General features: G+C 43.3%; 3 protein-coding genes across 3 annotated transcripts in view; all 3 read left to right on the top strand.

Annotated features, from left to right (window-relative positions):
- Positions 1–138: 138 nt before the first annotated feature.
- Positions 139–10712, top strand: adhfe1 (alcohol dehydrogenase iron containing 1). Its single transcript, XM_041949221.1, has 14 exons — positions 139–269; positions 1375–1412; positions 1766–1815; positions 2505–2558; positions 2933–3087; positions 3443–3639; positions 5023–5100; positions 5309–5414; positions 6245–6397; positions 7034–7132; positions 7226–7304; positions 8473–8569; positions 9855–10012; positions 10392–10712. The coding sequence occupies exons 1-14, from the start codon at positions 217–219 to the stop codon at positions 10473–10475; spliced, it is 1401 nt and encodes a 466-aa protein (XP_041805155.1). The 5' UTR covers positions 139–216; the 3' UTR covers positions 10476–10712.
- A 1625-nt stretch (positions 10713–12337) lies between these two features.
- si:dkey-97a13.12 lies at positions 12338–17726 on the top strand. Its single transcript, XM_041949881.1, has 5 exons — positions 12338–12411; positions 12834–12877; positions 14503–14670; positions 15193–15287; positions 16350–17726. Exons 1-5 carry the CDS (start codon positions 12345–12347, stop codon positions 16567–16569), a joined length of 594 nt encoding a protein of 197 aa, XP_041805815.1. The 5' UTR covers positions 12338–12344; the 3' UTR covers positions 16570–17726.
- A 2723-nt stretch (positions 17727–20449) lies between these two features.
- Positions 20450–27962, top strand: part of wdr33 (WD repeat domain 33) — a 27164-nt gene continuing 19651 nt past the window's right edge. Inside the window, exons 1-2 of the mRNA XM_041948534.1 lie at positions 20450–20620; positions 25527–25746. Of these exons, the coding sequence (XP_041804468.1) occupies positions 25543–25746 (204 nt within the window). The 5' untranslated portion in view covers positions 20450–20620; positions 25527–25542. The remainder of the gene's footprint in view (positions 20621–25526; positions 25747–27962) is intronic.

The raw sequence follows: 27962 nt of genomic DNA, 5'->3' as shown, positions 1-27962 counted from the left end.
CTTTTAAAAAGAAACGTTTGAAAAAAATTAAGTTCAAATTTTTCATTCCAAAAGAGTAATAAAACACTCATTGAAATACCTTAGTTACGCCGTCATTAATGCCTTTATTATGAAAAGCGGAAGCGGAAGCAGTGTGTCCTGCGGTTGTGGGCTTGACTTCGGTGTCGTCTACCTCCACCAGCAGCGGGGTGCGAATCACATCGACACTCTGCGGACATGGCCGGACGGGACCGAGTCGTTCACCTGCTCAGACAGCTGGAGCGCGCGGCGTAAGTTTATTCACGTTCATTAAAAAGCTGACTGGCCGCTGAAGGTGAAAAACACAGGAAAACAAAGTGTGGTGACGTTTCAACCTGCAGAACCTCCCACTTGTTGTTTTACTCTGTGGAGGGGATCAGGCCTCACCAAACTCCACTCAAAAATCCTCCAGTTTTAAAACTCTTTACGTTAAAAGTCAGATTCTTCGCCATGCAGAGATAATTGAATATATTTTCACATTTATTAGAAAACATTTGAACATTCGGCCACATGTGACACACTTGAAATTATTTTTTTCTTTTTTAAAAGGGGTTTTTACAAAGTCTGCTGTCATGAACGTGTCTGTTTGTGCCAGCTGGTTTTCAGCCGATCAAGTTGTTTTACTGGAGGCCACATCGAGACTGCAGCGACGGTGCACATGACAGCTGATTCTCTATCAAATCAGTTTCAGAGTTGATAAAAAAAAACTATTGTAGTCGAGAAAACAGTTTTGTTCTTTTCGTCAACCACATGTGACCTGAGGCACGTGAGGGTGGAAACACAAGGGCATGCAAAAAAGAACAACTTTCAAGTAAGGAGGCTAAAATATAATATAAAATACCAACTAACAATATAAGAAAAAAAGAAATAATAAAAAATAGTGAGATAAAAATATAGAACTAAGCTATACAAGATAGACATCTGGTGGTTATATGTGAGCCCAGTTGTGCAAAATGACAATGAACATGAAGAGGATTTGTGTAAAACAGCAAAAGGACATAACATGTTTCAGTTACATATTAACAAGGACACTGTCAATGATAAAAAACTGTATTAATGTGAACCGTTTAGACTGTAGTCTAACTGTCTGACTGACGGGGTCCAAAAGCTGGACTAACTATTGTTTCTGGCCCTTTTCCAGCCTTTGCTGCAGCAGTGAGAGTCAAACCGGTGTTTGTAGCCTCTGCAGTAACTAGTTATTAAAGGTTTTTTTTATTAAAACAGTATTGTCAGGTGGATAAATACTGTGTTTGAGGTGATTTGAAAATGCTCCTTTAGATTATAATAAACTTTGATTAAACTTTCATCTTTTTGAATGGAGTTCTGTGTGTGACATGAATGTCGTTGTGTTAACAGATGCAGATGTCCTGCTCACTCCAACACCTTCCACCAAGGTGCTCACTGTTTCCTTCACTGTACCTCTGTAATAAACACACACACACACACACACACACACACACACACACACACACACACACAGTGGTTTTATCAATATTTAACTTCTGCTGATCAATCAGTGTTGGTGATTTATTGGCTGGTAACCTTTAGTCAGGACCACAGCGAGGAGGTTTGGTCTCTTTGAACGAATTGACAAAAAATGAAAACTATTAGTTACCATATATGTCAATCATAAGAAACTTGAATTCTGATTGATCTGGATCGATAATGGATAGCCACAATCAGTTGATCAATAATCCACACACAGATTTTAGCAGGTGTTTGTTGAGTTACTGAGCTTTTTCTGCAGGTGCTGGAGCTGCAACCTGCACCGTCCGGAAAACAGACTACGCCTTCGAGGTAACTCACACCAAACCCTGTTTAAAAAATGACCATTTTTAAAATGCATCTAAACTACAATCAGCTGTTAGTTTGTCCAAATGTTTGATGTCTGTTCATAGCAGGAAAAACTGAAAACTCTCAATAATTAAAAAAGTGATTTAGAAAGTCACAAATATATTTGAGTGTCATATAAATTGAGTGAAAATTATGATTTCATATTTTAATTATTCTTGAGCATTAAGAAGTTAAGAAGTGATTAATCTCAAACACAGAAGTACACTTTTGTCCAATAAACCCCCAAAAAGTCACCCCTGGAAACTGTTTGCAAAAAGAAGACGCTTTCAAACAATACCTGGCAGCTGATTGGATGAGCCATCTGTCAGTCACCACCTATCACAGGCTAACTTCAACCAATCAGATCAATGAACCATATGATGTGGTAGGATGACCGACATGGAGAAAAACTCTTTCTGATGGAACTGATGCTACGGCAGCAGCTACGCTAACTTCCTCAGCAGCTGCCATTGTTGTTTTCAAGTGAAAATGCCTGCTAGCATATGCCAGTAGTTCCTGAAAGGACGCTGAGTGGAGCGAGTCACTGTGGTTGGAGTATCAGCTGCGTACCTTTGCTGCCGTGAGCTCGTAGTTTAAAGTGTTGATCGGTGTTTGTGGCAAATTTACAACTTCATTGTGTTTGTTTCTATCAGATGGCAAGTTCCAGCATCAGATATGGAGACGGAGTCAGCAGAGAGATTGGCATGGTAACCAAACACCATCATCATCATCTTCATCAAAATATACCACCGAACCTCTGCTTGAAGTTATACTTCAAACACTGATGGAGAGAACTTCAGTGTAAACAGACGAAATGATCCATTTGTAAGCAGTTTCTCTGCAGACCAGCGTCACCTGGTGAAGGTGCCAGATGACGAGATGCTAACAGATTCACTGTGATCACAGCGAGCGTTCAGCTCCACCTGGTGGAGGTCCTCCAAAGTTCCACATGGAGTCTGGAGCAGAAAGTCCGCGTCAATAAAATGATGCAGTGAAGTGAAGATGATGCTCTTAGAAAACTCCAAACCTCTTCAGGTTCTCTCTGTCCTTAGCATGTTGTGGTTCTCCGGTTCTCCTGCAGGACCTGCAGAACCTCGGAGCTCGGAACGTCTGTCTGATGACGGACAAGAACTTGTCCTTCCTCCCGCCGGTGAAGGCCGTCCTGGAGTCTCTGGCTGAGAATGGAGTCAAGTACAAAGTCTACGACAATGTCCGGGTGGAGCCCACCGACACCAGGTGAGAAAATCCTGCTGTCTGATTGGCTGTCCGGTGCGCATACATTAAAGAACTCTCAGGTGTCCTCGCAGAGACAGTAGTGGAGACATTTTGTCCATCAGTTTCTTACATCAGGACACATTGGTGTCTGTTTGCTTATGTTTGTCTTCACTACATTATGAGGACATGCACCTGTCTCCACACTGTCAAGTGAGGACTCACTGGTCCCCACAACAAAGGACAATAATAAACTCCCAGGTGTGGGCTGCAGGTCCACCTGTATCACACACACACACACGTTTCATTTCAGGTCTGTTAATGCCCCCTGTGTGTGTGTGTGTGTGTGTGTGTGTGTGTTTCTGTGTGTGTGTTGTAGTTTTAAAGAGGCCATTGCTTTTGCTAAAAACGACTCGTTCGACATGTTTGTGGCGGTGGGCGGGGGCTCTGTGATCGACACCTGTAAAGCAGCAAATCTGTACGCGTGTCACCCCGACGCCGACTTCCTCGACTTCGTCAATGCCCCGATCGGCAAAGGGAAGCCAATCACCAGAGCCCTGAAGCCGCTCATTGCAGGTAATTACCACGGTAACCACTGAGGTTAAAGCTAATTTGATGGTTAACTGATGGGGAAGAGGCGGGGCCAAGACACTGTGAGGTTGATTGACAGCCGGTATAACGTGTATTCGCTTTTAGAATAAAAAGTGTTGATGGACACTTAATAAACAGTTAAATGTGAAATTAATTAAAAGTTCCTGATCTTATATGAATAATTGATCAGATTGTGATGTTAATAAGAGACCACTAAATTATCAGAAATGTAGTCATGAATATGAAATCTTCACATATATTATTTTAATTGAATAAAATGTCATTTTAATAATTTAGAACAGTTCTACTGTATTATTTTTCTTCTTCTCTGCCTCTTTCCATCATTTTTGCCAAACATTTATCAAATAGATTTTTAAATATGATTTTTATTTTCGGACTAATAATTTTTTGTTTTTCTAAATCAGTAAATCGTTAATTTTTTTTTATCAAGGTCTGTTTATTTTTTTTACAGATTTAACATAAACTCAACAAAACAAACACAAAACAGTAAAGTAGTTTTTTATGGAATTTAATTCATATTTGTTTTTATCTATTAACATATTAAGTTATGGAACGATTTTCCCTCTTGTTTATTTAGGCCACATTAAATCCTCTGAACCGGCTTCAACGTCCACCCTCAGCTGGTGGAAAGGTGACCAATCAGAACTGAGACAGAGAAGCAGCTCCTGTCTGATTCTGATTCGTCAGTTTTGTGTGAGATCATCGAACTGTTGATGTGTGAAACTGTAATCTGTGATGTTTGGAGCGAACTTCAGCCTCTTATCTGTAAGAACAGGTTCAAGTTCGAGAGGGTTCAGACATGATCGGGCTCGACTCTCAGCCATCACTGGCTGCCCAGCTGCCGTCCTTTCTGCCTGTATTCTCTTCTTCTTCTCCTTCTTCTTCTTCTTCTTCTTCTTCTTCTTCTTCTTCTTCTTCTTCTTCTGCTGGTTGGGACGTTCGTGGGCTGCAGTCTTTGGGTTGAGGGTTTTCAGCCTCCGGCTCTGGAGGCTTTGTATTTCTGTATATTAGCGTGACACGTAGTGATTTTCCACCACTCTGCCTGTTAGCGAGCTAACGATGGCTAAATTCTCTGGCTGATCAGATCCAGTAATCCAGCTGTTAGCGTAGCTGTTTGTTCACAGGCACCAACAACACATGAACTCACCACAAACCACAAACCCGTTATTTGATCAAATATTTGCAGAATGTGTCATTGCTCATTTTTCTGCAGGTACTCAGGGACAGGTGTTGTGCTAGCTGCGCTCCCAGGAGGACGGGCCGAGTTTGAACGTGGCGTTCACACACAGTAGCATCAATCCGTGCGCAGAGCGCCATTAATGTGTTTTACTCTCGTTTGCTTTTCAGTTCCTACGACTGCAGGAACCGGCAGCGAGACCACCGGAGTCGCCATCTTTGACTTTGAGCCTCTGAAAGCCAAAACAGGTAAAACAGAAATTCATCTTTGAGTGTTTGCTGCTCAGTTTGTTATCTGAAACCTCCCACCAGTCTGCAGAAATAAAAAGTCTTTCTGTCCTGTACTTCATCTAATAAAGTTCAGCCTGCAGAAACAAAGACAGGTGGAAGCTCACAGAGTCAGGTGACCATTAAAACAAAAGCGTCCAATAGAAATAAGAGTCACGTGTGTGTTCAGGTATCGCCAGCAGAGCCATCAGACCCACCCTGGGCATCGTGGACCCGAGACACACACTGAGCATGCCCGAGAGAGTCGCCGCCAACAGCGGCTTCGACGTCCTCTGGTCAGTTCATGACTGTTAAACTGTTTTCTTCTCTCTCAGGACGTTTTCTTGAATGGAGATGAGATGCGAGGGACGGCGGGTCAGGGTTAGCAGCCGTTCTGTTCGCTGCTCAGATCAGTTTACAGTCAAACACTCATGAGACGCAGGTTTGACATTTTCATATGTGTGTGTGTGAACATGGACGCGTCGGCGTGTTGTGGCCTCCGCCGCGGGGCAGCCGTGACCTCCGACCCCGCACCTCTCACCTACACTCAGTATCAACCTGAGGCCGTTCACTTTGACACGACTGTGTTTGTTAATGTTTTCACAAGACGCTAAAGTCTGAAGACGAAGACGTTTCGTGTGTGTGTGTGTGTGTGTGTGTGTGTGTGTGTGTGTGTGAGAGAGAATCTGCTGAGATAAGCACAGTATTAACAGACTCAGATAGCAGCAGCACGTGCAGCAGTTACATTAGGAGGTATTCGCCGGTTTAAGTGTAAACCACAGACGTGGACGTGGTCTCTGACGTCACCCTCAGGCTTCTGAAGTGTCCGGCCAGTCTGACACCAATAAAAACTCCAATAATCCAAAAATGAACAAACAGGTGGAGCTGAGGCGGCTGGATGAGTCAGTGTAATTTAAACCATTGAGTTATTTACAGTAAATATTCATAGTCATCATGAACGAGGAAATTAGCTCTAGAGAGAGTTTATAGTGGTTTATTTCTACTGTGAAGTTGGGCCTTATAATGTGGGCATCTATGGGCATTGATTTGCTTTTGGAGGCGGCCTCAAGTGGCCATTCAAGGAACTGCAATAACCCCCTGCCCGTTGTTTTTTTTTTTGCTTCAGTCATGCTCTGGAGTCGTACACCGCTCTGCCCTACAATCAGAGGAGCCCCTGCCCCCCCAACCCCATCAACCGCCCCGCCTACCAGGGCAGCAACCCCATCAGTGACGTCTGGTCCCGCCACGCCCTCAACGTGGTTGCCAAGTACATGAAACGGTAAATGAAGTGAAAGTGAAGACAGATCTGAACTGATGAACTGGAGAAGCACAGAGGATCTGAACAGGTTCCCTGAGGAACTCCAAACCGAGGCAGAGCTGCCGTTCCCCTCAGTTACCGAAGCTCGTACACTTTATTCCATTTGTTTGTTCCGCTTTTAACCATCTCAGCTTGTTTTCACTGACTGCAGCAAATAATCACTTCATGAAATGAATCCAGATCAACATCCTGATCAGTTTTAGATTTGAGAAATAGTTTGAACATACAAGAAATAAAAACACAGAAAATAATGATTAGTAGAAATGTCAAATAATCCTGCACACCGTTGATCATTTGTACTCAACTAGTTAACAATATTTAAGTTCAAACAGCTGTTAACAATGACTTCAAATACAAGATATATTGTAAATAATAAATCCAGCCAAAATAAATTAAATGGAAACAAAGAATGAAAGATTAAAGTCTAATAAAGTACAATTAAAAAAAAAAAAAAAAACTATTGTGAAATTTAAAAGAATAAAATGTTTTTTTGATTTTGGTCACCTGGAACGTTTTAGTAAATGTTAATCGTACAAACCAGGAAAGCGTCGCATGATAACCTGGATTCTTATGAGCAGGGTGTTTGTTTGTTTACAGAGCGGTGCGGGACCCGGAGGATCTGGAGGCTCGATCCAGCATGCACCTGGCCAGCGTGTTCGCAGGCATCGGCTTCGGAAACGCCGGAGTTCACCTGTGGTGAGAAACGAAACTCTTTCAAAGAGAATCGACGGTTAAGGGTTTGTCGAAAGCGTCGGGGAAATGAAAACATGTTGTGACTTCTCTCTGCAGTCACGGGATGTCGTATCCGATTGCTGGAAACGTGAAGACTCATTCAGCGAAGGGTTACAGCGTGGAGCACCCTCTGGTGGTGAGTGAAGAGACGCACAGCTTCACATCACAATAGTCTAAAGATGTGTCATCGCTTCAGAGCCGTTTCATTAACATTAAAACTGTAAAAAATGTTTGAGGGAGTCAGTCGCTCAGAAAAACCTCAGATCAGGATTCTTTTCAGATTTACTTTCCGTGTTAAAACAAATATCGCAGCACTAGAAATAGGAAATGAAAAAGAAAATATTCTCATCCCACTGGCTGATTTGTATCTCTGGTTGGAGAAAACGAGACCTGCAGAACCACAGAGGACCTGAACAAGTTCCCTGAGGAACACCGAGAGCACAGCTGCTGATCTCCTGGTCTTACAAAGACCACTGTGGGATTTAGACTTGATCCCATTTGTTTGCTGATTTTGACTCTTCTGTGTTTCCACAGATCGCAGCAGGAAGATTTGATCTTTGAACCATTTATTTGTCCAAACGTTCTTTCTCTGGACAGAGTTTGTTTTAATGCTTCTCTGTTAATGTTGAGTTCTGCTGTGATGTACAACACATGACACAGAAACACTAAAACTCAGTGAAACATCACAGCGCTGCGATTCAAACTGAACATTTGGACGAAAAGAAAAACCTCAGGTTTTGTTTCGGACGAGATCCAACAGTTTTCTGGTGAACTGGATGTTTGAGTACTGCAGAAAAGAGATTTTAGGACTCAGAAACAGACTCCGAGCAGCTTTTCAGCTTTCATTAAGACACGTTTGAGGTGATCGGGCTGCAGTCAGGTAGATCTCAACTGCATGAAAGTCCAGCTGGAAATACAGCAGAGGTGCACTGAGGCCGGATCCTGACCGGATCGGCCAGGCCGCCTCCAGCGGTGATCGTTATAAGTGGAAAGCCAATCGACTGGATGAGCGCCAGTCGTGGTCTTCATCCGCAAAGGTCCCGTCACTCTCCCTTCCCACCACAGCTGGAAGAAACATCAGTCAGGTCACAGCAAGTCTGCAGACAGTCTGGATACGAGTGCAGGACCTGTCAAACTGGTCTGTGTCACACAGTCCAGTTCATTAACTTTAACGCTTCAAAGGGAAACATTCTGGCTGTTTGAAGGTTCGGGTCAGAATCAGGTTAAGGGGGACCGCTATGGCTCAAGAGTCCATTATGTCAATGAGAGTCTTCTCAACGATGCGTGTGTATGTGTGTCCTCAGCCTCATGGTCTCTCAGTGGTCCTCACGTCTCCGGCCGTCTTCAACTTCACAGCCCCGATGTGTCCAGAGCGCCACCTAGATGCTGCAGAGATCCTCGGTACCTGTTCACCTGTTCACCCTCCTGTGCTGGACAGTACAGTATATGTGATGACAGTATCGCAGTATACAGGTCCTGCTGTCTGAGGACGGCTCAGCTCTGACTGTACGCGGCTCCGGCTGTAGCTATTAGCAGGACTAATGTTTATTGCTCTGGCTAACATTAGCATTGCTCATTAGCATGTGCTCTTTACAGGAGAGGAGCCAATAACTTTATTACTTCAACCAAAAACCAATATGTTAGTGTGATGAGTAACTTCTTGTTACTTGTGTCTCTTTGAAATGCTGCCATTGGTAATAGAGTCTCACATACAGTGAGTCATTTCATGTACGTCCACACGTCCGTATACATTTTACAGCACAGAACATCTTCTTTAATTCAATGAACAACATGGAAGAGAATATTTCATATTACACCTGAACTATATACCTAACAAATAAAAGGTACGTACTCATATTTGACTATTTTCCTCCGTCACACAATGTAAAACATGAATAACCAGTCCTCTCACTGTCTCTGTCCCAGTGTAACCAGTCCTCTCACCGTCTCTGTCCCAGTGTAACCAGTCCTCTCACTGTCTCTGTCCCAGTGTAACCAGTCCTCTCACCGTCTCTGTCCCAGAATAACCAGTCCTCTCACTGTCTCTGTCCCAGTGTAACCAGTCCTCTCACTGTCTCTGTCCCAGAATAACCAGTCCTCTCACTGTCTCTGTCCCAGTATAACCAGTCCTCTGTCTCTGTCCCAGAATAACCAGTCCTCTGACTGTCCCTGTCCCAGTATAACCAGTCCTCTCACTGTCTCTGTCCCAGAATAACCAGTCCTCTCACTGTCTCTGTCCCAGTGTAACCAGTCCTCTCACTGTCTCTGTCCCAGTATAACCAGTCCTCTGTCTCTGTCCCAGAATAACCAGTCCTCTGACTGTCCCTGTCCCAGTATAACCAGTCCTCTGACTGTCCCTGTCCCAGTAAAGCCAGTCTTGCAGGTAGCCTACCTGTAACAGTGGTGTGCACGGACTTTTTGAAGGGCAGGGGCGAAAAGGAAAAAAAGGGCACATATAGCGCATCCTCGCCACTGAAGAGGGCACTTTAGCACAAGTTTTGGAGTCCAGGAGGGCACTTTTCAAAAACTGGCCCCCCCACCCCGTGCACACCACTGACCTGAAATACCTTTTTTTCAGGCTTCTGATTGGCCAACATGGCTTTAAGGTTCTGTTTTGTGTTCCGGTGTGATAATGACCCTCTATGTTGCGTTCAGGTGTGATAATGACCCTCTGTGTAACGTTCAGGTGCAGACATTCGGCAGGTGAAGAGGGAGGATGCGGGTGCGGTTCTGGCCGACACGCTGCGTCAGTTCCTGTATGACTTGCAGGTGGAGGATGGACTGGGAGCTGTGGGATACTGTAAAGACGACATCCCGGCTCTGGTGAAGGGAACCATCCCTCAGGTCTGTTTCACTTCACTGAGAAGAGAACAATTTAAGGACTTTAAACTTAAGATAATAACATGAAAGCAATTTATTTATAATTAAACAGGCCCTTAAAGGTGAAATTCAGAGCGTTCATTAACTCTCTAAAACCTCTTAAACTGTGAAAATAATCAATGAAAATTCCTTAATATATTATCATCTAATCATTTATCCATAATTAACCCTAGAATTTGCTCCCATGTGGAACAATTAAGGTCCTAATAAGGTTCAAATGAAGGTGCACCTGTAATATGACAACACTATTAACATTTAACACATTCACACGGTCAAATTCAGGGTTACTTCATGCGAAGGGCTCGTTAGGGGGACGATCATTGAACGTGGTTTCTTGTTTCAGGAGCGAGTGACCAAGCTGTCTCCCAGAGGACACACCGAGGAGGACCTGAGCCAGCTGTTTGAAGCCTCCATGAAGCTCTACTGAAGGACGCTTCCAGTACACACTCTGTTCATCACTGTTCAGTATACACCTGATCTCAGGTCTGTTGTGTGTTGAGCTGCAGTTCTTCTGACAGCCACTAGATGTTGCTGTTTCTCAGCCTGCACAGACTCACTGTGACGATTCTGGACATTTGATCACATCGAGTCATTTTATCAGCTTTTAGAATTTGATTTTATATTTACATACAAATATAAAATAAAAGACAGATTTACAGATCGATGTCGCCTCCTGCTGTTTATTCAGATCCAGCTTCAGTGTTTTATCTGCATCATGAAGCTTCCCACTGATCCAGGATCTGTCCAAGAGGTTTGATTCAGAGTCAATTCTTATAAGGGCCATAATATTTTAGTAAAGATTCAGAGTTTAATCAATGGATTAAAATGAATTAGTTTTTATCTTCATTGAAAATTTTAAATTTACATTAGCGCCTGTTTTTACTAAAAATGTAGCTAAACAGAAAGTATTAATACGAAAGTTAAAGGTTTCAATGGATTCATTTTCCTTCATTTTCTCCCTCCACCATCAATAAAGTCTGATCTTAATCTATAATGATGCATTTTTATTGATTTTACTGACACTAAAACATTTACTTTGCATATTAATTTGAACATGCAAAGTAACTGAAGCTATTAAATACATGTAGTACACTAAAAGGTACAAGGAAGGAATGGAGGAAAATGGAAATACTAAAGTACAAAAAATGTGTGCGTGTGCGTGTGTGTGTGTGTGTGTGTTTTAGAAGAGACTGTCTTCTTTTAATCCAGCTTAATCTGGTCCAGGAACAGTTGTTACGTAAATCTGATCTGACTGTGTTTAACCGGTTTAACCCGAGAGCAGAAAATGAGCTAAACACAGAGTGACCCTGAAGGCACCACAGAGCACAGAGTCACACACACCTGAGTTCACCTGTTTGACTCATCACACCTGACTGTGAGAATCCCACTCGTCTCTTAATCTGTTGAATCTTCTCAGTTTGTCTCTTTTCTGGATGTTCTGTGTGTTTGTTTCCTGACGTTGTTGTGACACACCTGAACTCACCTTCATCCGTTTCTACATTCATACCTGCACCAACAGTGAAGACAGACAACTGAACAACACGTGAACTCACCAGTGTGGTCACATGTTCACAGTCACAGCTGGTCCAGCTGTTTCTTCAGTGTTCAAACCGGAGTCACACTGCTTGTATGTGCTCGATACTTCTGATTAGACGTGATCTTTACGAGGCTGCTGTTACCAGTCGACACATGAAATCTCTGCAAGTCCTGAAGCGCTGAAGTCCTGACGTCACTTCCTGTTTAGCCTGAATCAGACTCAAATGAAGTGTGTTCCTGGAGTTTCCTCCATATCTGAGACCAATCAGCTGCTCTCCAGCAGTGATCACTGTGACGTCCAGCAGCTGGTTTCAGTTCTATGGGAAGCAGCTGCTGAGGAAGCATATATATATTCCTTGTTTTGTATTGTTGTGTTCAGGTGAAATAATTCACTTTAAACAAGTGTTTTATTTCAGTAAACTCGCCTGTAAACCTGATGGTAGAGAGACAGAGACAGAGAGCGCTGTTCCTTTAAGAAGGAGAGTAAGAGTGAGGTACGCAGGTTGAAGTAATGGACATGGAACACAGTACTGAGTGTACTGTAGTATTCTCACTTCTACCTGTGTGATGTTCTGCTTCCCTCGTCAGACTGTGGGCGTGTCCCGGTCAATCTGAAACTCACTGTCAGCCAATAGGAAGGCACCTGATCAGTGTGTGTGTTGCAGAGACACACACACTGATCAGGATTAGTGACAGCAGGTATATAAGCTCAGAGTGTGTGTGTGTGTGTGTGTGTGTGTGTGAGAGAGAGCGGATCAGCATGCAGCAGATCTACAGACAGAGCGACAAACAGATCGAGGTTTATACCACCGTCTTCTCCCCGCAAGGTGGGCTCACACACACACACACACACACACATACACATACACACACACACACACTCACAGACACACACTCACACTGACACTCACACACACATGCACACGCACACACACACTCACCCACATACACATACACACACACACACTCACAGACACACACTCACACTGACACTCACACACTCACACACACACACACTCGCTCACACACACACAGTCTCACACACACACACAGTCACACACACACACACTGACGCTGTCACTCACACACTCTCACACACACACTCACACACACACACTCGCACACACACACAGTCTCACACACACGTGTAGATGAAGTGGTCTGATCAGTGATGAGCTCGTCCTCTTTGTGTGATCTGAACCATCGACCGTCCCGCCGGACGCTCAGTGTGTGTGTTTCTGTCCGTCAGTGTGCAGATCGAGGACGAGGACGAGACATGTGGAGGCAGAGAAGGTAACGTCACTGTTTCATCCTCAGGTCAAAGGTCAAAGGTCAAAGGTCAAAGGTTTCTGTTCAACTTCACTGTGAAAGACTGAATCTCCTCAGAGTCCCTTAAAATCCACGTCATGAACTGTGAAGTCCTGCTGAAAACAAACCAGTGTGTTTCTTCTCTTCCTCATCCCCTCTGTCTCTGTGAGGTGGTTTTGAGTCTCTGTGAGGTGGTTTTGAGTCTCTGTGAGGTGGCTTTACGGTTGTTTCGTGGTCGTTCTGTGTACTGTTGTGGTTTTGCAGGGCTGTGTGTGCTGGTCTTTGTCTGTTCAGTAGTCCATCCATGCTGACAACCACAGCTTCTGAGGGGAGTGAAAATGACGTTGACAGCAAAAAAAGAAGCGTGTGTGAGAGTGTGTGTGTGTGTGTGTGTGAGAGTCTGTGTGTGTGTGTGTGTGTGTGAGAGTCTGTGTGTGTGTGTGTGTGTGCGTGTGTGTGTGTGTGTGCATGTGAGTGTGTGTGAGAGTGTGTGAGTGTGTGAGCGAGCATGTGTGTGTGTGTGTGTGTGTGCATGTGAGTGTATGTGAGCGTGTGAGTGAGTGAGTCTGTGTGTGTGTGTGTGTGTGTGTGTTAATCAGTGTTACATCAGTGTGACCTCTGACCTCTGTTTTTTTACAGCTTGCTGAGCTGAGCAGCAGCTATTTAAAGCAGATTAAAAGTGACACACTGATGAATGATTCACACACACACACACACACACACTCATCAACCAATTAGCAGCAGTTTCCTGTGAAGCAGGTCAGATGAGGTCAGCTTCAGTAGTTTTTATTCACAATTTAATGAGACAAAAAAAACTGATTTTGGTCTCTCTTTAATGAAGACAATTTAAATATAAGCTTTAGGGCCTTCAGTCGTTCACAACTGGACCTCGTCAGTTTGTCTTGGAAGACGTGTCGCCTCTCATCCGAGCAGGCTTCATCAGTTCATGCACACCAGACTAGATAGGACCGCTCTAGTCTACATAGGACAGCTCTAGACTAGATAGGACAGTTCTAGTCTAGATAGGACAGCACTAGACTAGATGGGACAGTTCTAGTCTAGATAGGACAGTTCTAGTCTAGCTAGGACAGCTCTAGTCTAGATAGGACAGCTCTAGTCTTGATAGGACAGCTGTAGTCCAATGAGATGGTGTTAGGTTCAAGTGTTTATCCTCTGAGTGAGGCCAACCCCCAAAACCAAGGATGGTGTCACTCTATTGTGAGGCAAACAATCCCCCATTAAGCGTAAATTCATTAATAAATCTCAAACTTATTGTTCATAGATTTGTCAGATATTCCTGCTCATGTGGAAATTAAGGGGAAATTCACTAAACCCTTAACATTTCATTCATTTGTTCATTAAGGGCTTTTCAAAGTAAGGTGTTTAAGGTGTTTAGTTTTTCAAATTAAAGGACAAGTGAAGGCTCTCTGGCTGCAAACACACTGATTCAGATTAAGATGTGTGTGTGTGTGCGTGTGTGTGCCTGTGTGTGTTTTCAGGGGGAGTTAAGGGTTAATTTGGGCGATCTTAACAGATTGTTGTTGAGTGTTGTCTTCACTGGTGGTGGCTTCGTAAGCACCCTGAATCGGATTCTGGACTGTGACTGGCAGGTGGTGGTGGCAGTGATGCAGTACCAGTCCCGCTGGCCAAAGGAGCTGGACCTGAACCAGGGAAATCTGATCCAGGTTCTGTTTAAAGAGGACGAGACCTGGTGGTTCGGACGGCTGACAAACGGAAACGAGGGTTACTTCCCTGCAGCCTGCGTGGAGCCGCTCCAGGTAAGGTCACTCACCTGGTCTCACTTTTACTTGTGATGGCAGTGCTGCAGTGATGTAACAGTTAGCCGTCATGCTAGCTGCTCTGTGAGGCTGCACTGATGCTTTGCTTTGAGATAAATGCTAACATCTCATGGATGAAATCTGAGGCACAGATGGACACGTCCTGACACGTCCCACAATGCAGCTGGAAGGAGTCTTAATGAGAGCCTCATCAGTCACGTCTTTCAGACTCCACACCTTCAGTTTGTACTGTAGATTGAATGTTATACGTTGGTAGCCTGATGACATCACTATGACATCATTAGGCCACAGATGACATCACTGACTGAACAGGACTAACCAGGTGTGAAATGATCCTTTCAGTGAATTTAGAGTGACGTGACTCTTAAACTTCATTTATTTAACATGAGTACAGTAAGTAAAAGATCTGAGATCAGTCCAGGATCAGGACTCGGCCCCCCGGTGTGGCCCTGAATCTTCTGCGGCAGCCAACTGTGATGTAACTCAGTATTTGTGCTGCAGGGCAGAGATTCATCCAGAGCCACGACCACGCTGGTGAGGAGGGGGTCCGTACCGGTCGTTGTGACGGCAGCAGGCGCCCCCTGTGGTTGCACCAGGTAACTGCGCCAGCACCACACGCCCTCTGGAGTGAACTGAGCACATTTCCTTCAGTGTAACATGACTTCTTACGCCCAACGTAAACCTGGAGGTATAAATGAGCAGATAAGAGCTGAAAAGAGTCTGAACAGAGACGGTGAAGAACCAGTGGAAGCTGAACAGCTGGCTGAAGTTTGCATGAACAGCTGACAGCTGGAGAAGTGGGAAAAGGTCTGATTAGCATGAGACTGAAAAGTTGAGTCAACCCCATAATGAGATAAGAATTCAGGCTGTGTCTGATTAGCTTGTATCTGCAGCCACTTTCTGATGCACAGCAGGTCATTTTAAACACACCTGAGTCAACGGGAACCTTCATCGACGACGAACCAGGATCCAGTGACATCACCTGTATGTCAGCTGACATTTTGACACTTTGGAAAATACGCTTCTTTCCTTTCTTATCAAGAGTTAAATGAGACGATCAACAGCACGCCCATGTCTGTAGAGTCAATACGAAGCTACAGCCAGCAGCCACTTTCATGTCTGTCTGTATTACTTCCTGTCATTGTTCAGTTTCCCGCCAGTTTTATCATCACCTGTTCTGGATTATCCAATCAGACCTCCCAGTACTCATCGTCCCTGCTGTCACAGCTGTTTTCCAGCTTGTCTTCGTTCCCTCTTTCAGCCTTTATTCTTCCTGCTGTTGATTCGTTGTGTTTTATCTCTGCTGATGTGTGAATGCAGATTATTGACTTCCTGTTTGGATCTCTGTGTTTGTGCGGCGCAGACCGGGTGGAGGAAGAGGTGGAGTGTCTCCTGGAACATTCAGTGAACAGTGTAGCGTCAGCAGTCCATGTTTAGTTCAAACGCTTTCCTTCTTGAAAAGTTATCGTACATTATGTTCACAGTTTATTTCTTTTTTTATTTTTTACACTTATTAATTGTCACTTTTTATTTATTTTGGAATGACTACGATAAAGTTGATCGACTTTAGAAGAAGCAGAATTGTGGGTGTGTCATGTTCAGAAACATCGGTAAAGTGGGAACTCGTCCGTTTGTTCACGCGTTATTTTTCTCTGCAGCGGTCGCAGCACTCCAAAGCTACTGAGGAGAGACAGCGTCCGCCGGCCGCCGGGACCGGACGGGCCCTCGGCGGCACCGGGGCCCTCGGCGGCTCCTCCTCACAGCTCCCCCGGCCTCCTCCACCGAGTCCTGTCCAAGTCCAGGAGGAAGAGCTGCCCCCACCTTCCACACCCTCCTCTGGAGAACGGCTCTGTCAACACCGCCTTCCAGCCGGACTAGACTGCAAACTGCTGATCTGCAACCAGCAAAGTCTTAGTCTCTTGATCTTTATGTATCTTAAATTATTTACTGACCTCACAGAAACGAATCACACTGAAGATGAAACCATGTGATCACGAAACCTCAGGTTTGACCTGCAGGTCCCCACAATCCAGTCCCAGTTGTTGAATTGAAGTCCCTAAGATCACATCCCAGAGGAGTCTCATGTGTTCACTAAGACTTTGATCAAGTTACCAGCTCAAATCCAAGTAACTGAGATAATTCCCAATAAACCTCGCTGAGGTCCTGTCTGTCATGTTGAGGTCAAGTCCAAGTTCCTCAGGTGACGCAGGTTGAGTCTGATGAGGACGAGTCAGATGAGTCAAAACCAGGTTTCTGATCTGACAAAAACAAACCTTCAGGACGTTGAACTGTGATGTCTTCAGAGCAGCTTTACCATCACAGCGACGACCTTTGACCTTTGAAGTCATCAAGAAGATCGAGATCTCAAGAGGAAACTCAAGTCCCTGAAACTGCAGTCTGCGTCTCCTCTGCTGCTGATCTGAGCTGGTCTTTGGGTCACAGAAGTCGGGCGCCGTGTGAACGGGCTGCAGGTGTGAAACTGATGTTTGAAAGGATTTATGATGAAATTAAAGGTCCAAAGTATTCTAACTGAAACTCAGCAGCGAGTTAAGAACAGCTGCATTTATTAGACATCACATCAGAAAACAGACAATCCAGAAGACTAAAATAACTAAATAAATAATGAAGAAAACTCCTCAGACGTTTGTTTCAGCCTTTAAAAGCATCACAGTTCTGTTCTGAGCAGATTCACGACCTTCAACATGTGAAACAGAAGAATAAACTAATGTTTCCTGGATTCATTCACAGTAAATCCCAATCAGTGCTCAGTGTCATCCTGTTACACACATTCAATTAACTCTACTGTGATATTTGAGGTTCACTTTGTTTAAAAAATGAAAAATGTAAAAAGAAAATTCAGAAAGTTTGAATCAGACTTTGAGTTTTGCTCAGTTTTAAATATAAAGTGTCTTTGTGTGAAAAACAAGAGCATAAAAGTACAGAAATGTTCAAACACACACAGAACAATTAAAAATCTGTCATTTCTATACATTTAAAAACAGAACATTTATAAAGTCGTTCTGTATTTTCACTAAAACAACGAGAAATATTCCATTAAAAAGTTTGTTTTACAGTCTGAAGATACTGGTCGTGTTAAAATTCACTTCTAATAAAAGTCAAATCAGATGATTCAAATGTGTGTGAGGTGTTTTCTGTTAACTGCTAAATCAATCAATAAAACATCAGCTCTAGAAACTGATGGGACTCGATGCAGTGAACGTCTGAAGACTCAAAACTGCTGACTCGTGACGTGAAAGTGCTGACTCATGACCTGCAGGCTGAGTCAGCAGAATGATGACAAAGAGTTTTCTAATGAGAATAAAAAAGAGTCGATTCTCTGCAGATTCACGGCCTCACAGAAACCTGCTGCTGCTGATGATGATGAGGAAGATGAGGAAGATGAAGACTGCAGGTATCTGTGAAACAATGAAGAAAACAAGAAATCTGAAACCGCTTTACTGGTCAAGTGTGAAAACAATGAGTCTGACTCTGGTTTGAAGCTGTTCACACACAGTAAAACAAACACTAGAACTATGACACACGATGATGATGATGATGAAGAACAAATGCTGATAGAAATACTCATAAAAACAGCTGTCTGGTGTTTCTGGACGTTCTAACAGGGTTCCTGCACATGTTCCTCTTCAACGGTTCCTTTTCCAGACTTCTAAGTCGACTTTTCAGACCACATCTGACACCTGAGAACAAAGATCAACATTTATTCTGAAAAGAAATCCGGCTCTCAACATGTCTGTGACAGTCGGACTATTCGTGCTCGTGTTTGCAGCCGGGTCCTGTGGGGTCCCTCTGACCCTCCCCACGTCGGAGCTTTCTTTTCCCGTTTGAAATCTTCGGCCGAGCAGACTTTAGATGTGGGCCCGTCAGAAACGTGGCCGTCAAACACCGACCAACCGATTTTCCCTCCGTCAGTGCAGCCTTGTTTATTGGCTGTAGCCATGGAAACGATGATGAACGCAGCCACGAAGGCCCGTTCACTGTCCTGATAACTCCTTCAATGCTTATTTGTGAAGCTTTCTTTCCTCTCTAACTAATCAGGTGGACGTCTGGTTTGGTGCAGCTCTGAGCTGTTCTGCAGGCTGTGGCGTGCAGGTGTACAGGAAGTGTACCTTCAGTCACATGACTCGCCCTGCTGGCCCGCCTCTCTGCTCCAAACACCTGAAACACACTTGCTTCGTACGCTTGTAGCATCAAATTCTGAATATTCGTCCAGACTTTCTTTTCTTTTTTCCATCGTTATCCAGACTGGAAAGACTCAAATCTAATTCTATACTTTTCCACACTGCAAAGCAACCCTGTTGTAAAGAAACAGCAGAAAATAAATACTGACTGGTTGGTGTAACAGATGACTTTAATGAAGTGGTTGGTTGTGTGCAGTGTTTGCATGTATGCATGTCTATACACAGTGTGACAAACAGAAAGCTGTTCTTCCTGCAATTAAAAATACACTCGATGGCTAATTCCACTTTATTACAACTCAGACCTGCTGTTCTCACTCCTTTCCTCGACAAACAGTCTATTCTTGACTTTCAGGTGTGCTCACTCTCAGTTTAAACCCAAATGAGGTGGTTTAGTTACCTTGCGAGGTAGCTGGATTTGTGACATCACGAGAGAATCCATCTTTCCAGGCTTCAGTTTATGTGTTTGTGATCCGTCGATTTACTCGAGGTGTTGTGTTTCTGAATGTTGATGCAGCTACAGATAGCTGGTCAAGGACCTCAGAAGGAAACACTGGCACCATCCTCTGTGGACAGGACCATACCAGGTGCTATTGACGACTGGATGCATCCCAGTGCAAACCTTTACCCTGTGATGCTTTCTCCAACAATAAGAAGACAAAATGATCTGTAGGGCGGTAATGAGGACTGCTGCTGTGAGATCTTGGCTGCAGTTCTCATCATTGTGGTGGTCATCAGATCAGCTACGCGGACACAAAGAAGACGAAAGTGACATTGGCATGTCACCCACGCAGAATCAGAATACCCAGGACAACAAAGGCTCACGACTGCCAGCACAGAACAGCTGATCAGAAGAAACTGGGTGGAAATCTTGGAAATTTGATGCGGACGAACTGTTTTTATCCAGAAAAATAGTTGGTACTCTTTCATTGTGTGGAAAAAAAAGGTATTGTGGCCACAACACCATTTTTTAGGCATTCAAAATCTTTCAGCTAACTGGTATCTCTATTCCAACTTGAGGTGAAACTTTATCCTTGGTTAGGATCTAGTTGTGAGTTTAATCTCGTATTTTGCTGGTCATTTACACATGAATAACAACAGACGTAAGTGGCGTAAGATGTCTTACCATAGGTGGTATGATTTGAACAGAAAATTAGATCAAGCAAATATGTAGTTATCTCGTGTAGACTGGATCTGTGACTGTATGCTCCCACAGCCTCTCCCATCTAAGTCCCTGCATGCAGAGCCAATTGAGATTCCAGTTAAACATACAAGCATTTCACACCCTTTTGTGCTCAAATGGAACAGGTCAGTTAATGGGAATCTCAGTGTTCAAACCCTGTTGTTAGCTACAAAGCACAAATTAATTTAGATAAATGATAACAAAACGGCACATCTAGCAAAATATGTAACATAAACATGCAAAAAAAATATGAATAATTGAATAAAAAACAAATCATAATCACACAACCAGTAAAACTACATTTCCCAGGACCCTTTGCGTTATGACGGCACCTTCTCCCGCCCATTGTGACACTCTCCCAGCATGCTTTTGTGCAGGGCCGAGAAGAAGAATCGTCACTATGGATTTTGCTGGTGGCTAACGTGACAAACCTTCTTATTTTCAGTTCAATAAAAGTTTGTGGCCTTCATGTTTCTCCAGAGAAGGCTTTACGGAAGAATCTAGCCAGTTAATGACAGCTAGATAGCTAACTCTGCAGCGGAGATTGTCGGTGAGTTTTCTTTAGCTGCAGCGCGTTGATACAACGACTCCAAGCAACGGGCCGCCATTTATGTCCGGCTACAAGCATAACAAGCATCCCTGAAAATCAAGACTTGTGACGAACTCTTGCGTGTTGTTGTGTTAGAGTGTCACATTTAACTCCATTCATAATCAGGATTAATTAGTGAGTACCAGCAGAATGTTAACAAGCTGTGGTGTCTGTTAACGATTAGCCTGTTAGCAAAGTTAGCCGCACAAGCTAACGGTGTTAGCCGCAGCATCTCCGGGTAAAAACGCGTAAGTTATAGTTCGGAGAGAAACGCAACCACAGACCGACTGTCTTTAAATATTTCACCGTCCCATCTGTCAGACTGAGCTCAGTGTGAGTTCAGTTAGCGTCAGTCCTGTGTCAGCCGTCTGGTTGTTAGCTGACGTTAACCGCTGCAGAAGCAGTGAAACCTCGTGTTGCAGCTTGGTTGCTGTTGTCTTAGTTCCTCATAACAATCTCAGTAACTTTATGAGTGTGACACGAAGCATTTAAACGGCTGTTTCCCTTCGTATTGAAATTGTTGGAGCCGTTTCATCACATCATATAATCACCATAAATACAGCTTTCAGTGTCTGGTCTCAGCTAAAGGACCTCAGTTATTTTCCATTGAAGCCTGTTGAAGTTACATGTTTGTAGATGATATATTAAAGTGAAGGGTTTGACTTCTCTCGGAGGGTTCAAGCGGGGTCTGATTCCGTGCTATTTTTGTTTGCTGGTGGTTTTGGATGATCACTTCACATTTGTTTAATGGATTGTGCTGGACCAGAATTGATTTTTGGTAAAAGACAAGTTGTGGCAGCACTTCTGTGAATTCATGTCACAGAGAATTCACAGAATGACCTCTGTAACATCTGGACTGTATCACTGAGGTCTGTTTTTGTGGAACATTTTGAAGACATCATCTGTAATCGAGGAACAAAGGGACTGTGCTGCTGTCTATTTACCCAGTTGTGTGATTTCCCCCACTTGTGCAGCCCTTTCTCTCTCTAGTATTAGTCATATAGAGTTCAGAGTCCAAACTTCTTTCAAGGTAAATAATTGAGGATTTTATGTAAATCCAGAAAATTTAACTTATATTCAACTGTGTTGATGCTTTGAATTATGCTTTGAATGCCTGGCTTCGTATTTTATGGCGTCATTCCCACCTCCTGAAAGAAGGTAAACTTCTGCCTTGTGTTGCTCAATGTGAGTGATTGGTTTCAAAATTAGTTGTGTTTATTTGCTCCAAACAGCCAGAATACTGTACATTAATGATGAATGTCAACACCATGAATGATGCTTCAAACTATTTCAAGATTCAAGATTCCAGATTTCTTTATTGTCACTGAGCATGACATGTCAATGAAATGTGCATTGCACCCCCCATGTTAGAAACAAGATAATAAGAAAGATAAGAAAGATTCTAAAATAAAATTAAGATACTTGAATAAAATAAATCAACATGCACTAAAAATATTCCTAAATGCAATAAAAATATACCAGAGATGCAAATATAGTAAGACAATAAAAATATACTAAACAATAAAATGTACCAACAGCCGCTGAAATATATTAAAATGTATATACTGAGTGCAAATTAGTTCAGCATGTGTTTGCTTAAATGTTAAGTACACCGAAGGTGCAGGTGGAGGTGTAGGTGTAAAGTGCGGTGTGCAGTGGCTCATAGTTCTCACAGTCTCTCAGTCCAGTGGGGGGCTGCTGGGGGTGATAGCTCTGACAGCCCTGGGGAAGAAGCTGTCCCTCCTATTTGGTACAGTCCAATTTAAACCGTCTGACTCTCGTGTTCATCTGGATCAAAAATCTTTCTGTCAACATCTTTCTTGTTTTCTTTGATACAGAAGTATAAATGTCACTGCTAATTAATATGTAACATAATTTAAAGTCATTGTTGGCATTGATATTACTGATAATTCAAGTTGTACAACGTAACCCAAATCGAGCACAGATCTGTCTGGTTAACATTTGTTTGGTTGCATGTTGATACAGTTTTTTCATTGTACAGTATGATTTTTGATCCAAATTAACAGAAGAGCGTTTAAAGATTCTGGAATACTCTACATTCTGCGAGACGTGTTGTCGAACCACTTTGTGTTTCTCAAAGATCATCAGTCAGTCAGTGTCATCTGAAAAAAATGACTATAACATTGAATGTAAGGATAATGCTGAGAGGTAGAAACTGGGACCCTCTTTATCAATCAGCTACCCTTTCTTAGCTGTAACCCAACTAGCCTGAAAGAAGTCCTTCTCTGACCGTGCAGGGGAGTTCAACAGGAAACTCTGTTTAACACCTGTTTCTAGAAGAAGGACACAGTCAGCTGTTAGTTTCCACTGAACTTTGTTCATGTGGGTTAGGGTTGTGTGGAAGGCCCTGATTTCCTTCCTGATCCTGAGTTATTTTGTTTGACCTTATGTATGACAGATGTACCATGACTTATGGTAAAAGACTTGAATCATGCAGTTCTGAAAGTCTTTGTTCCAGCGAGTTGGAGTGTTGTCTTGTTTCATGTAAAAGGTTTTCTCTGGGATGAAACTGAGTCTGTAATTTTAAAAAACTCAGGTTTGTAGCACCTGGTTTAGTCCAGTGAACTCTGTGAGTACTGTTTATTACCCAGTCATCACATTCTTGTCCATATTCATAAATGAAGACTTTGAGTGGAGTTTGTGAGTTACAGCAGAATTTAATCCATACTTCTGTTGTCCATTGTTGGTGGGATTATCACTTAGTTTCATACAAAAACACTCAAATATTGTTTAGGCTTGTTCACCAATAATTTGAGTTCAGAGTAGGGATAATTCAAAAAGAGGTGGTTCCAACAGCAAATGATGTCACTATGTTGAAACCAAATTCATAATTGAGAAGATACCCCAGAATCCATGTTCATGTCATTTTTCATTTTGTTCAGCCCCTGTGCATCTAAGTTTGAATGATGATGATGGAATGTGCCTGTAAATGACCACAAAATGATTCGTCGTAAAATACATATAACAAATCCTCTGGTGGCCTCTTCTGGAGTTATGTCCTGGAAACAGCTTGGCAGAGTTTGATCTGCTCCTGGTTAAAACGAACAGCCTCTGTATGTTGATGAACCTGATTTCAGGCTGGTGAATTGGACGTTTTGAGCGGAGTCGATAAAGGATGAAGACCTGCTGCAGCGTTGTTGAATCTTCAGTTTGTTCATAGCACACAACCGAACGTATCTAAGCAGCACGTTCATTTAATGGAACATACAAAGGAAATTATAGTCAGATGTGTTTGTGCCCAAGTGATGGAGCGATCATATTATCAGGCTTAACTTGCACGTTCCTGCAGTCTGTTTTTTGTCCTTCCTGCATTCAGTAGCTGCTGCTGTGATGCTTTTAGCCTGGATTCTGTGTCTAACTTGTTGGGGTTTGTCTAATATTCTCGTTGTCTCTTGGCTTGTAAAATATGATGCCCTGTTGCCAGTAGGCTTGTCCATGTTTGTGATCGGTCATGCTTTGAACATGTGGATTGGGAAAACCTGGACTGATTTATCGGCCTGGTATTGATTGTCATCTTAGCGTGATAGCCATTCTTGGTCAGATAATGAAAAGTTAGCCTGGGTTTGTTGAATGTTCTCTATGGTACAGGCTGCAGGGCGCTCCAAAAATGTGCTTGTTTTCCACAGTTTGTGTCTGCAGGGAATCAGCTGATGAGCACAGTGATGAACTGTTTAAATACTGACTCTCAGATTTCTCTATGTGCAGACAAAGTAAAGGAAATACCACAATTATCTTTGAGTCCCTAAATACTGAGAACTGAGGAAGGACCTTCTGTTCAGACTAAAGCTGTTATGATTGCTCCTGGTCTGCAGCTTATTAAAGGAATAGTCCAACTATTCACTATATCCAGACTTTGTTGGAATAGAAGTTGTATATTTACTTAAATGTTGATTAACTGTGTATCTGCCACACTGAAATAACTAAATTTGACAGTTTTCTTTTTAATGAGCTGCGTTCTGTTTTAAAACTGTGAATTTGGTCAGTTTGAATTATTGACATGAAACCTTAAGTGCAGAATGTGAGATCATCTATAAAGAAGAGGTCTCACTCTGTTGGAGTTGTTGAACTACAGAAACACTTGGGTTGCTCTCAGGTGCTGTTCAGACACACAAACTGACAACAGACAAGTTAACTTTTGGTCTGTCATCAAGTTTCTCTTTGAATTGATTAATTAGTAACAGAAATCAGTATCGGTTTCATCTCTGCATGCAGTACAGAGAGGTTTACAGTGCGTAGGAAGGCATCCACCTTTGAATGACTTTACCTGCGGCTCCAACAGTTAGAGCATCAACTGATCACACATCAGTTGTACGAGTGGAGTTCTTTTAATCACTTATAGTTTTGAACCAGGACAGCTGTTATTTGGATCAGGTAGCTTGTGAAAAGAACAACTTGCATATTTAATCCACACTCTGCTGCTGCCATGTGAAGCGGATACACACATCAGCACTGAAAATGTTTGATCTGGTTTATTGTTGTTAAGTCTGTTCTGTAGGGCTGTAAAGGTTCTGATAAAGTTCATTTTAAACACTGATGTGTGACAGGAAGAGCTGCTTAGAAATGATAAAGGTTTCCTCTGTCTTTGTTTTTCTTTCTCCTCAGTCGTCCCTGTAAGATCTTTCTCAGCTTCTTCCCTTTTACTTCTTTTCCTCCCCCATTCCTCCCTTCCTGTTGTACAGCTTCCATTTTTTCCGTCTTGTTATGGCTAATTTTCTTGCTCAGTGTTCAACACATCTTCTCCAGAAAATGCTTTGCTAGATTTGTCTGTTTTTTCTGGGTCGATCAAATAAATTTTCCGGTAGATCTTCTCTGGCTGAAACTGACTACCTGATGTCCCGTCCTGCAGGTACAGCGGGGTCAGCATGGCGACGGACATCGGCTCGCCGCAGCGGTTCTTCCACATGCCGCGGTTCCAGCACCAGGCGCCACGGCAGGTCTTCTACAAGCGGCCGGACTTCGCCCAGCAGCAGGCGATGCAGCAGCTCACCTTCGACGGGAAACGCATGAGGAAGGCTGTGAACCGCAAAACCATCGACTACAACCCCTCGGTCATCCGACACCTGGAGGTAAATACCCCTGTTTCAGGTTCTGAAAATACTTTTTTCAGAAATACGCCTCACTGAGTTACGCTCAAGTCCAGTGGCCTCCATACCAGCCTCCCCACACTGAACTCCTCATTAGGTCTGCACTTGACAATTATTTCATTATTGATTCATCAGTTAACGATGTTTTGACTACTCAGTTAATTATGATCAGTTAAAAAGTCTTAAAAACTTTTGTGTCCTCAGCAGCACGAAACAGTAATAACAAAGACAAGTGACCTAAATATTTTCAAGGTCCAGTTTGGAGGATTTAGTAACATCTAGCAGCGAGGCTGTAGATCTGAACACCCCGTCCTCTGGTTCACTCTCAGGACTCTAACAGAGAAAAGGCTGTGAAAAGCCCCAGTACACTGCCTGCTGAGCCGGTGATATCAGTTTATGGCAACGTGACGTGAACCTGTCTTCAGTTGAGCAGGTTGGTGGAGACTGCAAACTGTGCTCTGCAGAACTGTCAGAGGATTCGTCAAAAGTTGCTCTTTTAACAAGCAATGTGAAAAAGCATCTAAAGAACCAATACAACAGAGGTCTGCTAATGCTAGCAGGGAGAAACAGCAACAATCCACTGTGCAGCAAAAGGATTCTGTCATCCTCTCAGTGTACTGGAGCCCAGGTGTGAGATTACAGCCCTCACCACATCACAGAAACTGTATTACCAAAGCTGCATGACCTTGTGAAAAAGCACATCAACGGCCTGCTGCACAACATTTTGGCTTTCGCCATCATTGCACTAGCACTGTCAGCCCTGTTTCAGTTTTACATACCCACACATTTCAACATAAACCAATAAAATAATGTTCCAGTTGATGTTGGTCCACGTGTCCTGGAAGACTTCAAGTATTCATACTTTATTAAATGAGAGCGCTGCAGCCAGCAGCTGTAAGACAGGCTGCAGCCTGATCCCTTCACACATCACTGTACGTCCACTGAAAGTGTTTTTACCACCGACAGCTCAGATTGTTGAAAGGATCCTACAGAGGTGGAGCTTTTTGTTAAAGAGTAAGATCCTTCTTGTTTAACCAGAAACAGCTGTTATATCTTTCACCAAAGCCCCCAGACTCCATTCACAGAAACAGAGACTTAACGTCCTGAAACACGTCATTATAGTTGACAGAAACAAAATAAAACTCAAGAAAACCTTCTCGGTTCATCTTTCACTGATCCAACAATCATCACTAACTCTGTTTGGTTAAATAAACTCTTCATTCACTGACTCAGGAGAGAGAGAGGCAGAGAAACAGTGTAGAGATGATTATTTTCACTTTAACTCTGGAATTATTGTGACTGGATAGATTTTATATATCAGACCTTCCCAGTTTAAAAAAACTACTGTTCACAGAAACTTGTGTCGTAGTTTGACTGCTGTCTGTCCTGCAGTTCAATGCAGCGGTGCTGCTTTTTTCCCATGATTAAATATGATCTTTTTAACAGTTCGATTATGCCCGACTGCACGGTGGATTGATGAGGATTTTACTCCCCAGAGAGTCATTCTACACGTAAGGCAGTGTCAGGGTTGTCACAGTAGCCGTGCCGTCGCAGGTGCGTTGATGATATGCTTCAGACGTTCATGCATTGAGAAACACAATCAAAGCAGCGAGTGATGCTGGACTCCCTGGCCTGCCGTGTGTCACTCACACCCTCCAGCTGGCCATTGACGGCAGTCTTTTGGCTCAGAGCTGCTGAGGTGGCCGTTCCACCGTCGCCTGCTCCCACCTGTAACACGTTCAGGTGCAGCTCATCCAGTAAGAAGAGTCCAGCAAGACGTGCAGACCTGGAACAACACATGCTGCAGTCTGTCATGGAGCAGAGGCGGCTCAGGGATTATTTCTCCCTCCCTGCCGCTCTCACCACTCACCGTGAACCTGACGGCCCTCCTCTGATTCCTGACATCAGATGTGATTCCTGCTGCGACTGTGCTTCAGACACTTTTGGCCAAAGGAGCAGACGAGGACGATGCCATCAAAACGATGGAGTAGCCTGAGCTCAATGCACATCAGAGTTCAGGGGTCACAGGGGCTGCTGGGTTGGTGGTCTGTTGGCTGCTCCAGTGACGACTGTCACTGAAGTCGCCTAAACCGCTTTGGAATGGAATTAATTGAAATTGTTTGATGTCTTTCTTCATTTTCGTTGGTTTTAAAGTTTAAGGTGAAATAAAAAGAATTAGGCTGGAAAGTACTGAATTA

The sequence above is a fragment of the Chelmon rostratus genome, chromosome 12, assembly GCF_017976325.1.
Source record: "Chelmon rostratus isolate fCheRos1 chromosome 12, fCheRos1.pri, whole genome shotgun sequence".
Lineage (NCBI taxonomy): Eukaryota > Metazoa > Chordata > Actinopteri > Chaetodontiformes > Chaetodontidae > Chelmon > Chelmon rostratus.
The sequence above is the reverse complement of the archived record's forward strand: the minus strand, read 5'-3'. Positions and strand labels throughout refer to the sequence as shown.